Source organism: Oryza glaberrima, chromosome 6, assembly GCF_000147395.1.
Source record: "Oryza glaberrima chromosome 6, OglaRS2, whole genome shotgun sequence".
Lineage (NCBI taxonomy): Eukaryota > Viridiplantae > Streptophyta > Magnoliopsida > Poales > Poaceae > Oryza > Oryza glaberrima.
The window spans coordinates 6,968,530-6,982,566 of NC_068331.1; the positions used below are offsets into that span (position 1 = coordinate 6,968,530).

A 14,037-nucleotide genomic window follows, 5' to 3' on the forward strand; every position below is an offset into this window, starting at 1 on the left:
ATTCCAAGCCATCGTGTTTGGAATCGCGAGAGTCAACGGAAAGATTTATGGCTAGATCATCGCTCGGACGCTCACACGGTTTACAAATTAGTACAAGTAATCACCTGATTTAGTATTAGTCGACTCTTATTTTTCTTTACTACTACAAGCTAGGCTGTCATTCTTTTTGTTATTATTATTTTGACGTTTTGAAAAATTCCTGCCATCAAATTTTCCGAAGTTTGATCACTAGTATATCTGAAATCATCTAGGTTTTCAGTAATAATGTTTTCATAATATTATGTTTTGCTACTGTATCGTAGTGCAAAGTTATAAAAAGTAATGACCAAGGTCGCATTTCAATTATTTTCAAAAACTGTAAAATAAACTCATCGAGCAAAAGAGAAAAACAGGGGTAGTCATTAATTTGAGATCTAGAGCTAACCAAAGAAAAATAGACACACGGATATCCACACGTGACGCAAACAATTATTTTCCAATGAATAAAAGGAAATAATGGGTTAATATGACACACGATTTTCACAAGAACTTTCTAAATATATATATGAGTTTTTTTAAAAAAAACTATTATTTTAAATTTATTTTCAACTTTATGATAGCTAATTTATTCATTTGTAATCTCAAATAGTACTGACAAATTAAAACATTCGGCTATTCATTATTTGCAGGTTCTTTTCAGGGCAACATATTGCCTTCGGGAATGGGCTCAACTACAAAGGTATGATGATCATATCAAGCTAATAAAGGATGCGTGTCGTAAACTTGAGTCAACAATCATGCAACTATTTGCCAACTTCGGGTGGAGATTCACCAATAGAATTCAATAGTTGTGGGGTTTTTACCTTGCTTGGTTTTTATTAGTTTGCTTTTACTTTTGATTTTGTTACTTTGGCTACATACTCACAATGTGAGTTTGCTTTTGTGCGAACCTTGTAATAATTGGCTATCGGAATATTTCATTCCATTATATAAAAATTCAGCCATTCAATTATTAGCAAATAAAACAGGCCCATTTCTTAAGGTCAACCATTCTGAATCAATCGTGGCCTCCTTGTGCATATCTAATATTCTAAAGCCGGCGGGTTTTCATGCAAAAGTGCATGACACGTGGCACCAAAAGTTGGACGACGCGTGCTCTCCGCTCCATTGTGTGCTCGCGCCCCTGCCCCTACTCACGTCGTGCGCATGCGAATCGAACTGGCCACTTGGGCTGCAACTTGGTTGGCCCAACAACAGAGGAGAGGCACTGGGCCTATCTGGCTTGGGCCAAACTCCCACCCCAATTTCATTCTTTTTCCTTCTTTTTTTTTTGTTATTACACTTCTCTGTGTTCTAAAATTTTGAAATACCAATATCCTCATCTTATGATAAAAAATGTTGGTATCAAATAAAATACCAACACTTCTATTTCCAAAGAAAATTTTAAACTGGCCTAAAAAATTGACAGCAAAAATAAATAATAATGTTAAAACAATTAAATACAAGGGAAAGGTAGTATGTATTAGTTAAAAAGAGGCAAATATTATCTTTCAATATTGAAACGAGGGTATTAGTCAATATACAACCATAGTCTTTTTACATAAATGAAGTGTGTTTCAACAAAACGCAGAATCACAATCTTTTAATGATTATACCCTAAACAATATGCATAGGACAAGGGGAAATATTATCTGCTTTAGGTTACACAAAAATAGAAAATAATATACCATGTTGGGTATGAATTTTCTAAAGTTATATGCACGGGCTAACTAACAAGGCGAGCCAACTAGCGAGCCTATTTTCTTGTATCATTCCATTTAGGGAAATATTACACGCCATTGAGGGCGGTTCGTTTTAAATATATATATCCAAATTAGTCATTTGCTTGTTTCTGAAATATATCAAAAACTATTTCTTTTGAAGTAGTGATGAATATGTAACACGTTCATGAACGAAAAATCTGTTTCATGAACCGTAGTCTTGAAATTAATTGTTCATTTCAAATTGTTCATGGACTACAAAATTGGGCATTTGACATTTATTGATGCTGAAATCACTTAAGCCCACAGCTCCACAATATTTTTTTAAAAGATAATGTCAAAGCGTAGAACCAAAACCACCGTGATTTCGGTGTCATGGCACATACATTAGCTCCCATATCACTAAATTTTGTCCTCTCATCATTCTACTCCTCCCTTATAATGAAGCAAATGTTTGTACACACTTGAATGCCACATCACCAAAACATACGACAATCCCAACCCAAAAACCATCGAATAGTTTTCATACTCGTCATGTCACTTAGATATCATGTATAAAAAAAATATACTCAATGAGTAGTTTCTTCAAAATAAACTCTATCCAATCATCTCCCTTCTCTCTCATTTCATCCATGTATTTTTATTGTTTTCATTGTTGGTTTCTACGTAGGGTTGGTTTCTTATATGAGATATGGTTTCTTCACGTTTTTTATTTCGCCTAGTTAATTCTCTAGCTACCTTAATTAGTTATTTGCTTATATGGCATTATATTTAATGTTATGAAAACTAACTAAGAGCAAGGCTAATAATACAGCCGACTTGTTGGCTATAAGGTTTTTCAGTCTTCTCTCAACCCACCCATACAATAGTTAGCTCTTTACAATTAATATAGGATCCACTTGTCTCTCTCATAGAGTTTCTTGATTCTTATATTCAAGCCAGCTGTAATTTTACAGCTCGCTTCTCCTCTCTCTCCTCTCTTCTCTCCTCCATCTCAGCATTTAGTCGGCTTACAGCCTACAATTATACTTGCTCTAAGATGGAGGATTGAGACTGTCCTTAGCATGTAGACCAACACCAAAACCAATGGATTTAACGGTTCTAAGGGTGCTTCGTTTGTAGGGGTTCCCAACTCTTATTTCTCCTTTTCCACGCGCACGCTTTTCAAACTACTAAACGGTGTGTTTTTTTTTAAAAAAAATATATATAGAAAAGTTGTTTTAAAAATTATATTAATCCATTTCTCAAGTTAGTTTTAGTTAATACTCCCTCTGTATTTTAATGTACGACGCCGTTGACTTTCTAAACAACGTTTGACCATTTGTTTTATTCAAAATCTTTGTGCAAATATTAAAATATTTATGTTATGCTTAAAGAATATTTAATGATGAATCAAGTCACAATAAAATAAATGATAATTACATAATTTTTTTAATAAGACGAATGGTCAAACGTTAGATAAAAAGTCAACGGTGTCATATATTAAAATATGGAGGTAGTACTTAATTAATCATGTGTTTTCCAGCTGGAAGGAAAGATTCTCAGCCAGCACAAGCGAACACAGCCTAAGAATTGTACTGTTGCCATGAAATTGGTTAATTCAGAGTTGACCAGAACACACAGAAGTTACAATTAGCAGGACGAAATAAACGAGAAATTGAACTGCACGTACACACCACAGTCACAATTCACAATTAAACAATGCCCATGCACGCACCGATGCACGCACGCACGCACTGGCTCGAATCACCGCTGCCTGCTCAGAATCTGCAACAAGATCTCATTGAACGTGTCGACCGGGCCAGGGAGGCAGGAGTGGAGGCAGTCCGTCTGCATCCGCTCCGGCCGCGCGCCGCCGCCGGCGAACGGGTCGCGGTGCATGTACACCCCCGGGTGCCCGTCCGGCCGCATCGTCGCCAGCCTCGTCACGTCCTCCACCTCCACCCTCATCGTCGCCGCCGCCGCCGCCGCGGCGGCCGCCTCCTCGAACACGATGCTCCTCATCTCCCTCTCGATGCTCCCCACCTCCTTCTCCCCGTCCCTGTACGGCTCCGTCCTCGTGCACGCCGTCGGGTCAAAGATCGGCTTCCCGTCGAAGTGCGGCGGCGCGAACGTGCCCAGCACCACGGTCCGCCGCCGCCCGTCGGAGCCCAGCCGCTCCAGGGCCCTCCGGAACGCCTCCCGGTACGGCGAGGTGAAGCCGATCTCGGTCGCGTTGAGCTCCGGGTGCGCGTGCACGCCGACCACCTCGCCGCGCCTGTGGTACACGGCCGGGTTCCAGAACCAGTGGCCGGCGGTGAGGACCACCACGTCCATCGTCCCGGCGTCGGCGTCCCACCGGTTGCCGAGCTCGTCGAGGTAGACGAGGTTGTAGGGCATGGTGTAGTTGAACGGCTTGCCGCCGGACCTGACGAGGAACGGCGCCCAGTAGGTGGACAGCGTCACGCCGTGCGACGGGAACGACCACCGCGTGAACTGCCGCTTGTAGCGCTCGGCGTCCTGGGCCACGAGCTCGTGCGGGAACGCGGCGGCGAGGAGGCAGTGGAGGGACTCCGCCTGGTTGCGCGCCATCGAGTCGCCCACGAACGCGACGTGCCTCCCGCGCGCCGCGGCGAGGAACGCCGCCGCGTCGAACGCCGGGAGCTCGCACGACGCCGGCTGCCACCGCCAGTCCAGGTACCCCGTCTCGGGGCGCCCGTTGCCGACGCAGTCCTGCTCCGGCTTGACGTTGCACGCCGTGCCGTTGTACCGCCGCGCGTGCCCCGGCGCCCGCACCCACCTCCCCACCGAGTAGTCGCACGACGCTGCCGACGACGACCTCTCCTCCACCCTGCAACAACAATAACGACAACGAACACCGCCATTGATGAGCTAGCTAGCTCGCTCGATCGCTCGCTCATCCATCCAAGCTTAGCTTGTACATACCCAGAAGACGAGATGTTGGAGGAGTAAGTGCCATTGCCATTGAAATACTGGAGCAGAGGGGAGAAGACGGCTTGGTGGCCGCCGGGAGGGGAGCAGCAGAGGAGGTGGAGGAGGGCAAGGGAGAGGCAGGCGGCGGCGAGCCATGTCACGGCGGTTCTTGGCAGGAAGTAGCCGGCGCCGGCGCCGCCATGGTGATGCTGCAGCGGCTGGTAAGCTCCCATCTCGAGCTTGGGGATCGAGCAGTGAGGGTTTTGGTTAGTGAGTGAGTAGAGTATCGAGTACTGGTACTATATAGAGGGATTCTGACACTGATAGGGGAAAATGTGCATGGGTGCGTCGACAATGGAGATGGGTTGACCTCGAGGTCATTTTCTTTGCTATTTCTCGTACTACACCTCAGGGCATCTAATTGAGGAAGGTGCGGATCGATGCAGCAAATAGCAGAGGGCATGACCATCCACAAGCGGTACGAATTCAACTTGCCAACTTGGTCAAAGTACTTATAGCCTCCGGTTAAAATAATTATTTTTTTAATAAACTGATGTTAATTTTTTTTCAAAAAATATTATAAATAACTTCTAAATACTTCTTCCGTTCTTAAGTCAAATTTGGGAGTGGATTCTAATCCCTCGAGGGGATATCCCCTCGTATACCTTTTTCTTCTAAATTCGATACAAATAGTTGTGAAAAATTCTGAAAAAAATTGACAATGTAGAGTATAATGGTACCTACTAGTCCACCAAATTTCATGTTCTAAATTTAGATATAAACAGTACGCTACTATTCATACGCTGAATTTGTCTTTTTTATATCTCGACGTGTGAGTTGAGTTTAGACTTAAGATTTTGTGGAGTTGTATATATGTGTTGTATGAATGTTGTCAAATTTTTCCAGAATTTTTCATAGCCGTTTAGATGGTTTTTGAGCAAACGAGGGAACATCCCCTCGAGGGATTAGAATAGTTTCCCGTCAAATTTCTCGAAAGTTTAACAAAGTTTATAGAAAATATAGTACTCCCTCCGTTTCATATTATAAGTCGTTTTGACTCTGTTCCTAATCAAATTTTGTTAAGTTTGACTAAGTTTATAGAAAAATTAGTAATATTTTAAACACCAAATTAGTTTCATTAAATCTAGTATTGAATATATATTTTGATAATCTATTTTATTTTATGTTAGAAGTGTTATTATATTATTCTATAAACTTAATCAAATGTAAAGAAAATTGACTAAGAAAAAAAAAATCAAAATGACTTATAATATGAAACGGAGAAAGTAACACGTATAGCACCAATTTTATTTTATTTCATCTAACGTTGAACATATTTGAATATTTTTTGTTTGTTTTGTGTTGAAAATATTACTATATTTTTTTATAAACTTAGTTAAATCTAAAAAAAGTTTTACTTGAAAAAACAAGTCAAAAAGATTTACAGTTGAAAAGGGGGTAGTATGTGACTTATAATCATGGTCTCCATATTTATAGATTAATCTCGAAAAGTACTTCAACAAAATTGTTGACAACTTTTTTTTGGCAAGAAGACAATCATGGTCGGGATACCTAAACGTCTTACGGTGATATGGAGTCGCCAACCACTCCGATCTAGCCAAAAGGCTAAATCAAGATGGCGTGGCTAATGGGCGGGTGATCGCCCACAGCGATCACCCCCCATCCCCCCTATACGCTCCTCTCCCCCTTCCTGGCTTCCTCCTCCCCTTCTTCTCTTCCTACTTTTACACCATAAATTTAAAAAAAAGAAAACAAAGTTAGAAAAAATTATGTATGGAAATACTATATATAAAAAATATTTGAATTCAAATTTAAATTTGAAACGGGTATGTAAACTTTTGACTTATAAACTTTGGATCTATAAACTAATATTTGAATTCAAATTCAAATTTGAATCGGGTATGTAAACTTTTGACTTATAAATTTTGGGTCTATAAATTTTAGGTGTATAATTTTTAGATGTATAGAAATACTATATATAAAAAATATTTGAATTCAAATTCAAATTTGAATCGGGTATATAAACTTTTGACTTATAAACTTTGGGTCTCCAAACTTTAGGTGTATAAACTTTAGATGTATAGAAATACTATATATAAAAAATATTTGAATTCAGATTCAAATTTGAATCAGACATATAAACTTTTGACTTATAAACTTTGGGTCTCTAAACTTTAGGTGTATAAAATTTAGATGTGTAAATTTGAGGTGTACAAACTATAAATGCATAAATTTACTAAAATAAAAAAGTAATGCGGTGCCAAAATAAGAAACCACGTGGAGGGGGGAGGTGATCGCTAGGGGCAATCGATCGCCCGTTAGCCTTTTCGAAATCAAGATGTGTTTTGCAAACTAGACCCGCTAGCGGATCTGATCTAGGTGGAACAAAGGATAACCACCCGTCTCGTGGGCGAACAGAAGGTTTACGGGACAAACCTACAAAGCGGTATTGCACTCTCGCAGCGATGGCGAACGGTTCACGGTGCAAACCAACAAAGATGGACGAAACTAGGCTAGAACTAAGTGAAAAGTAGATGCAATATTGAAAAAGCAATTCAATTGGCTAATTGGTTGAAAGTAGATTGTGTGATTCAATTGAACCGGCCTTGTCCCTTATATAAGGGTTGGTCTTGCCTTCTACAGGTGCTCCTCCATGTTCAACTCGGGGTAGAAACCAATGGAAACCCAAAACATACATTCCCGAGTAAGGAAACCCGAGACCTGACGAAATTCGCTTCGGGCTCGAACTCTGACGGTCTGACCGGCCACATGCCTGCGGTCAAACCGGCCCTACTAGCTAGTCAGACCGACACACCTGCGGTCTGACTGGCCGTGTGAAGAAAATCCGGTGCTTTCCAAACTTTAGCAATTTTTCCCTATTTCATGCAAAGGTACTAAATTTGGGTATAAACAAAAATTATATATTTGTTGATAATTCTATTATATTTAACAGAAGATAGTGGTTAAAGTTATTTCTCTAAAAATATGTTCTTATTTAAAACATCAATTATCAGTGCCTCTTATTATACATTTGATTGAACACATGCACGTCTAGATGACAGCATGCTAATATGTATGCCTACACGACATCTTAATAAACATTCAAACTAAGTAGGATTAACCATGGCATGGCATGCTCATTTGGCCTAAGGTTCACACGCACCAGACAAAATGCATCCACCGAAACAAGTGTTTTACAAGTTTTTATACCAAACTATACCCACCTCAAAAGTTTATATACCATCGCTGTAATTTACTTAAAAAAAATAAACTAGCAATTAAAAACTAGGTTACCCAATTTCGGAGGCGCCTAGATCGCACATACTACTCCGTTCCAAAAAATAACAAACCCTAGCTACGAATCTGGACACGCATATGTTTTGTAGCTAGGATTGTATTATTTTTGGGACGGAGAGGGTATGCACCAGCAGGATAGGTCAGGCATGCGATAGGGAAGTCAGACCAATTTCGCTGTCCTTTCCATGAATAGAGCGTGTGCATGCCAAGAGCATTTGAAGTGTCGACGCATACCCCTAGCTCTATATTCCTAAAGATAATCTTACCAAAACTTTAACTTCCAATTTCCAAAACCTTCCACTTCTGACTTTAAACTTTCAACTCAGATCACAAAAACGCAAGATTCAAAGTCTAAAACTTCCAAATTAGAATCATAAACTTATGGTCCAAAATCTTAAAACTTTCAACTCAAAACCACAAACAACTTTTTAACTCAAAATCACAAAAACAATTGATTCGAAATCTTAAACTTACAACTTGAAATCACAAACTTTTGATTCAAAATTTGAAACTTTCAACTCAAAATCATAAAACTTTCAACTAAAATTTGAAAAACTTTAGTACCAACTCCTCAAATATCAACTAAATCGCATTAGCTCCCCACAAAAAAGAAGTCCCATTATCTCCTAATGTAGTCCGGATCTGAGGAGGAAGGTGTGTTGGCTTTTCGTTGTTGCTAGGAACGAGATGCAAGGCATGTCGGCGAGGATGAAAGGGACGTTGTCAACTCACGGGGGAGATATGGGGCTCCAACTCACCGAAGTCTCATCAGGGTAAATGGAGCAAGACACCATGAGGAGGAAGGGGGACTCGGACTCACCTGACAGACAAAGTTTCGGCAAAAGTCTTTCCCGACAAACTGCTTGCTACTAAAAGTTGTTTATCCCGATATATCAAGTGCCTCCTATTTGGTGTTGTGGTGTAATGAGGAAGAGGGGGAGAAAGAGGATGAGGAAGAGTATAGTAGAGGCTAACATTTGGGGTCTCAATGTCATAGACTCAAAATAAAGAGGGTACGTAGATGGATCAGAGTTTGTTGGAGTAAGCAATAAATTTGGCTTGCTAAATCAATTAGAAAGTTGGTTATATGTGCGTTTGAAGAGTCTGATTTAAATAGTCAATTGGAGAAGCTCTTAGTATCTACCAACGCATGCAGCTTCCAACTTGTATCCCTTCAGAGTATAAAAAATGTCTAGGAAATTCGTCAAGTTGTTATATTGTCGTGCGTGCGTGCATGCATGCACGCAAGTACGCAACGCATATGTCACTTGTACTTGTACGATACCGGTGTTGTTCACTGCTGCTTCTTCTTGATCAGTAGCTGCAGCAAGATCTCATTGAACGTGTCCACCTGCCCGGGCAAGCAGAAGTGGAGGCAGTCGCTCTGCAGCCGCTCCGGCACGCCGCGCGCGAACGGGTCGCGGTGCATGTACACCCCCGGGTGCCCGTCCGGCCGCATCGTCGCCAGCCTCGTCACGTCGAGCACCTCCACCCTGCTCCTCGCCGCCGCCGCCGCCTCCTCGATGGCGATGCTCCGGAGCTCCCCCTCGATGCCTCCCACCTCCTTCTCCCCGTCCTCGTACGGCCGCGTCCTCGCGCACGTCGCGGGGTCGTCCCACTCCTTCTCGAAGTGCGCCGGCGAGAACGTGGTCACCACCACGGTGCGGCCGCGGCGGCCGGCGGCGGCTGAGCCGAGGAGGCGCTCGAGCGACATCCGGATGGCCTCGCGGTACGGCGAGAAGAATCCGATCTCGGTGTGGTTGAGCTCCGGGAGGTTGTGCACGCCGAGCACCTCGCCGCCGTTGTGGTGGTAGTAGACGGTCGGGTTCCAGAACCAGTGCCCCGTGCTGATCACCGCCACGTCCATCGTGTCGGCGTCGGCGGACCACCGCTCGGCGAGCGTGTCGAGGTAGACGAGGTTGTGCTGCACGCTGAAGTTCTCCGGCCTCCCGGCGGCCATGACGAGGAACGGCGCCCAGTAGACGGACACCGTGACGCCGTGCGTCGGGAACGCCCACCTCCAGAACTTGCGCGTCCCGGGCTCCCGGTCGCGGTACACGAGGCGGTACGGGAACGCCGCCGCGGCGAGGAGGCAGACGAGGGACTCCGCCTGGTTGCGCGCCATCGAGTCGCCGACGAACGCGACGTGCCTGCCGCGCGCCGCGGCGAGGAACGCCGCCGCGTCGAACGCCGGGAGCTCGCACGACGCCGGCCGCCACCGCCAGTCCAGGTACCCCGTGTCCGGCCGCCCGTTGCGCGCGCAGTCCTCGCTGCCCTTGACGTCGCACGCCGTTCCGTTGTACCGCCGCGCGTGCCCCGCCGCCGCCACCCACCGCCCCTCCGAGTAGTCGCACCCGCCGCCGCCCCCGCCTCCTCCTCCTGCAACAACACAAACACACGAGATCAACTCAAGATTACACTGAAACGACGCGATCACGCGCATCCATGGATGGGCGCTTAGCTTACCACGACCTTCGCCGGAAGAAGCAATGGTGACGTGCCGGAGCATAGCCGAGACGGCGTTCTCCGGCGAGCCGCGAGGGGTGAGGCAGAGGAGGTAGAGGAGGGCCAAGCAGAGCGCGACGTAGATGAGCGACGTGAAGATATCTCTGATGGGTTGCACGCCGCCGTGGTGGTGACGCAGTGGCGGCTCGTCGTACGCTCCCATTTGCCACCGGTGCAGCTACGACGGCGGCGGCGATCCGTACGTCGGAATCGGTGAGGATGAGTGGATGACGATGTTGCCAGGGGGGTTCTGTGTTATGAGTTCTGATAGGTCTATGTAGAAATGAAATGATTGTCGAAGAAGAAGAGCTCAAACCCAAAAAATGTCAACGGAGCGTGACGTGAAAACAACTCAAATATATTCTGTTGTTTGGGATTTGTGCATAGGATATGAGAAAACAACCCAAATTACACTTTGTGAGAGGAGTAATATAGTTGTAGTATTTATTTATTTGGGATGTGGATTTTCCACTTTGTTTACATGTCATCTAAATAGTTATCAAGAAATTTAAAAAATTGACTATATTAATCCAAAATATATCACTCCACAAACATGCAAGACCAAATTCAACTTCTATAAGTTGCAACAAAAATAAAAATTAAACTGAAAATAGTTATCGCGCATCCGCAACTATATTTGTTATTTTTGTTACAACTTGTATAAGTTGAATTTAAACTTGCATGTTTGTGAAGTGATACATTTCATATTAATTTATGTTGTCATTTTTTTTCATATTTTTTTACGACTATTTAGGTGGCATGCACAAAACGAGGGGATATCCCCTCAAGGGATGAAATTACTTTCCCATTTATTTGACAGGCCACACAGGAAAGAAAGGATGTAAAAATGATATTCCCTCCATCCCAAAATATAATAATCGTCTCATTCGGTCATTGATTTTTATTGGGACGGGCGTAGTAGAAAGTTTCAAAATGACTCAAAGTTTGGAAAAAGAAAGTTTAGAAGACTAAAGTGTGATTTAAAAAATATTAAACCAAGATTATTAAAATCACAATCCTGAATTAGAATTCGAAATCACGATGCTAAATTAGAATTGGAAATTCTAAGTAGAATCACAACTATAGAATCCTATACATCTCTGTCTCTATCTATATTTCTATCTTTATCTCTATATCTATCTCTACTATCTAATATTATAAAAATTGAAGATGTTTTGCCGGTACTTTGGTACGTAATTCAAGTTAGAGTCGGTTTTAAGTTCATTCGCTTTTGGAAATACCTATTCATGTTTGAGCTGTTTTTAAATTCGTTCGCTTTTGAAAATACAGAAGAAGTCATATAAGAAATCTCTTTTTAAAAAAACTCGCATGATACCTTGAGATGATTGAACTTCTAATTGCAGCTAATGATTTTATAAAAAGAAAATTGAAACGAATTCCCACAATGAATTTTACCTTAGCTAAACCGTATAACAATAATAACATTAAAATAGCTTCACCCTTTACAAAGCACTGATATTTTTTTCTAGTGAAATTTATAAAATTATAGTTTTTTACCAGAGTAAATTACATCACCGGTACACGAACTTGTCAGGTGGGTGCAATCTAGTGTACGAACTTGTAAAATACTCATTTTAGTGCATGAAGTTATCTGGTGCGTGCGGAGGAATGTGAAAAGGATACTACATGGCTAGTCTTATTGATTTAGGGGCTAATTAGGATACTATGTAAATATATATCTGAGAAGGTTGCTATTAGGCATACACCTATTCAATAAAAAAATATAATGGAATATAGTGGTAGTAGAAAAATATAAAGAAAAAAACTGAGCAATATAAGTGTTAGAAATATATGAAATTCATCATTTCCATGATGAAGGATAAACTAGAGATTAAATTTATAAATATTACATTTCTTATGTATACTCACTACATGTATGCACGTCACATCCTAACATCAGCTTCGTAAAATTAACATTGCCAAGTTATTTTGGTTCTCGTCCGCACAAACTAGACAAGTTTGTGTACCGAAACGAGTATTTTACAAGTTTATATACTAAATTGCACCTAGCTAATAAGTTTGTATACCACCAATACAATTTACTCTATTTACATAGTATCCTAATTAGCCCCTAAATCAATAAGACTAGCCATGTAGTAACCTTTTCACATTCCTCCGCACGCACCAGACAAGTTCATACACTAAAATGAGCATTTTACAAGTTCGTGCACTAGATTACACCCCTCTGACAAGTTTGTGTACTGGTGATGCAATTTACTCATTTTTACCATATGGAATCGTAGAGTTGGGTACCTTAGTTACAAGTTAGAAATGTAAAATCATGCAATCGAGATTTTAACTATAATACTAAACCATATCGCAGAAGTGTTAAATCGTTTCAAAAGTGATAGAACTCAGTTACACACACAAAAGAAAAGACCGCAACAGAGAGTGAGAGAGAGGAAGAAGAGTTTTGCTGTAGATCGAGGCCATGCCGTCAATCGCGTCATTAACTGAATCTGAATTACGGTCTCGAGATTTGGAGGAAAATACTGTTCTATATCTGCAAGTGGGCATATCTGTTCCATTTTCAACGGCATTTCCATCGAACTTGCCTCGCAAATGGGGGCTGCATCGATTGTGCTGCGCAAAAACTAACGGGTTTGCAGATCTCCATGTTAGCTAGCACCAATGGTGATGCAGTGTTAAATCTGTGTCCTGCGAAGAAGTTCTGACTTCTGACTCGCTGTTACTACCACCACGCCGCAAGATTCCTGCAACAAGACCTGTTTGAAAGAGCTTTTAGCAGCCGAAGTTTCTCGCATAATCTTCAGCTCCCTCAAGCAATCCAGATTATCATCTAAATTTTAAACTTAGTTGTAAAATCTAGAAAATAAACCTCGCTTCTTCAGATTCTCAGAAACTGGCTATCAACCAGATTCTTAGAATCTTAAGCCGCGTATCCTATATACTCCATTCGTTTATATTGTAAGCCATTTGACTTTTTTCTTAACCAAACTTATTTGAATTTGACAAAGTTTATAAAAAACTCTACTAATATTTTTAATATAAAACAAATACATTATCAAAATATATTCAAAGTTAAATTTAATTAAACTAATTTGGTATTGTAGCAATTGCTATTATTTTTCTATAAACTTGGTCAAACATAAAGATATTTTGACTAAGAAAAAAATCAAACAAATTATAATATGAAACTGAGCGAATATCTATATAGTTTATCACCACTATATATAGTTAATGTTATTTTTTCTCTTCTATCATTAAGTCACATCATCTCAATTATTCCTTCCTTACATGATTGATTTATGGTCTAAATTATCCTCCTCCTTTTTTCTCTTATAAAATCATATCGCCTTAGTTTTCTCTTTAAATAATTGATCTATATTACGTTCTTTTTTTCCTCTCTCATGAAGCCACGTTACCTTACTTATGTTTTTGAATGATCAATCCACATATGATTTTAATTTTCATAATCCACATTATCTTAATTGTTTATAGTTTTTTTCTCAATAGTTGATCAAAGATGAAAAGTGTACATAATGTATCTATGTTGCATGTTATTTTTATTAATACTATA

General features: G+C 41.3%; 2 protein-coding genes across 2 annotated transcripts; both read right to left on the reverse strand.

Annotated features, from left to right (window-relative positions):
- Positions 1-3,311: 3,311 nt before the first annotated feature.
- Positions 3,312-4,912, reverse strand: LOC127777841 (xyloglucan O-acetyltransferase 1-like). The gene is made up of 2 exons (XM_052304459.1): positions 4,665-4,912; positions 3,312-4,569 (listed from the first exon to the last, which is right to left on the reverse strand). The coding sequence occupies exons 1-2, from the start codon at positions 4,883-4,885 to the stop codon at positions 3,486-3,488; spliced, it is 1,305 nt and encodes a 434-aa protein (XP_052160419.1). The 5' UTR covers positions 4,886-4,912; the 3' UTR covers positions 3,312-3,485.
- Positions 4,913-9,264: 4,352 nt separating this feature from the next.
- On the reverse strand, positions 9,265-10,638 carry LOC127776345 (xyloglucan O-acetyltransferase 1-like). The gene is made up of 2 exons (XM_052302703.1): positions 10,440-10,638; positions 9,265-10,346 (listed from the first exon to the last, which is right to left on the reverse strand). Exons 1-2 carry the CDS (start codon positions 10,636-10,638, stop codon positions 9,265-9,267), a joined length of 1,281 nt encoding a protein of 426 aa, XP_052158663.1.
- Between the last annotated feature and the right edge of the window lie 3,399 nt (positions 10,639-14,037).

Bases quoted from the DNA above. Each gene is read 5' to 3' on its own strand.
- LOC127777841 (XM_052304459.1), bottom strand. From the start codon at position 4,885: ATGGGAGCTTACCAGCCGCTGCAGCATCACCATGGCGGCGCCGGCGCC. The intron at 4,570-4,664 runs GTATGTACAAGC...TTGTTGTTGCAG, and splicing joins TCCAACATCTCGTCTTCTGG to GGTGGAGGAGAGGTCGTCGT.
- LOC127776345 (XM_052302703.1), bottom strand. From the start codon at position 10,638: ATGGGAGCGTACGACGAGCCGCCACTGCGTCACCACCACGGCGGCGTG. The intron at 10,347-10,439 runs GTGGTAAGCTAA...TTGTTGCAGGAG, and splicing joins TGCTTCTTCCGGCGAAGGTC to GAGGAGGCGGGGGCGGCGGC.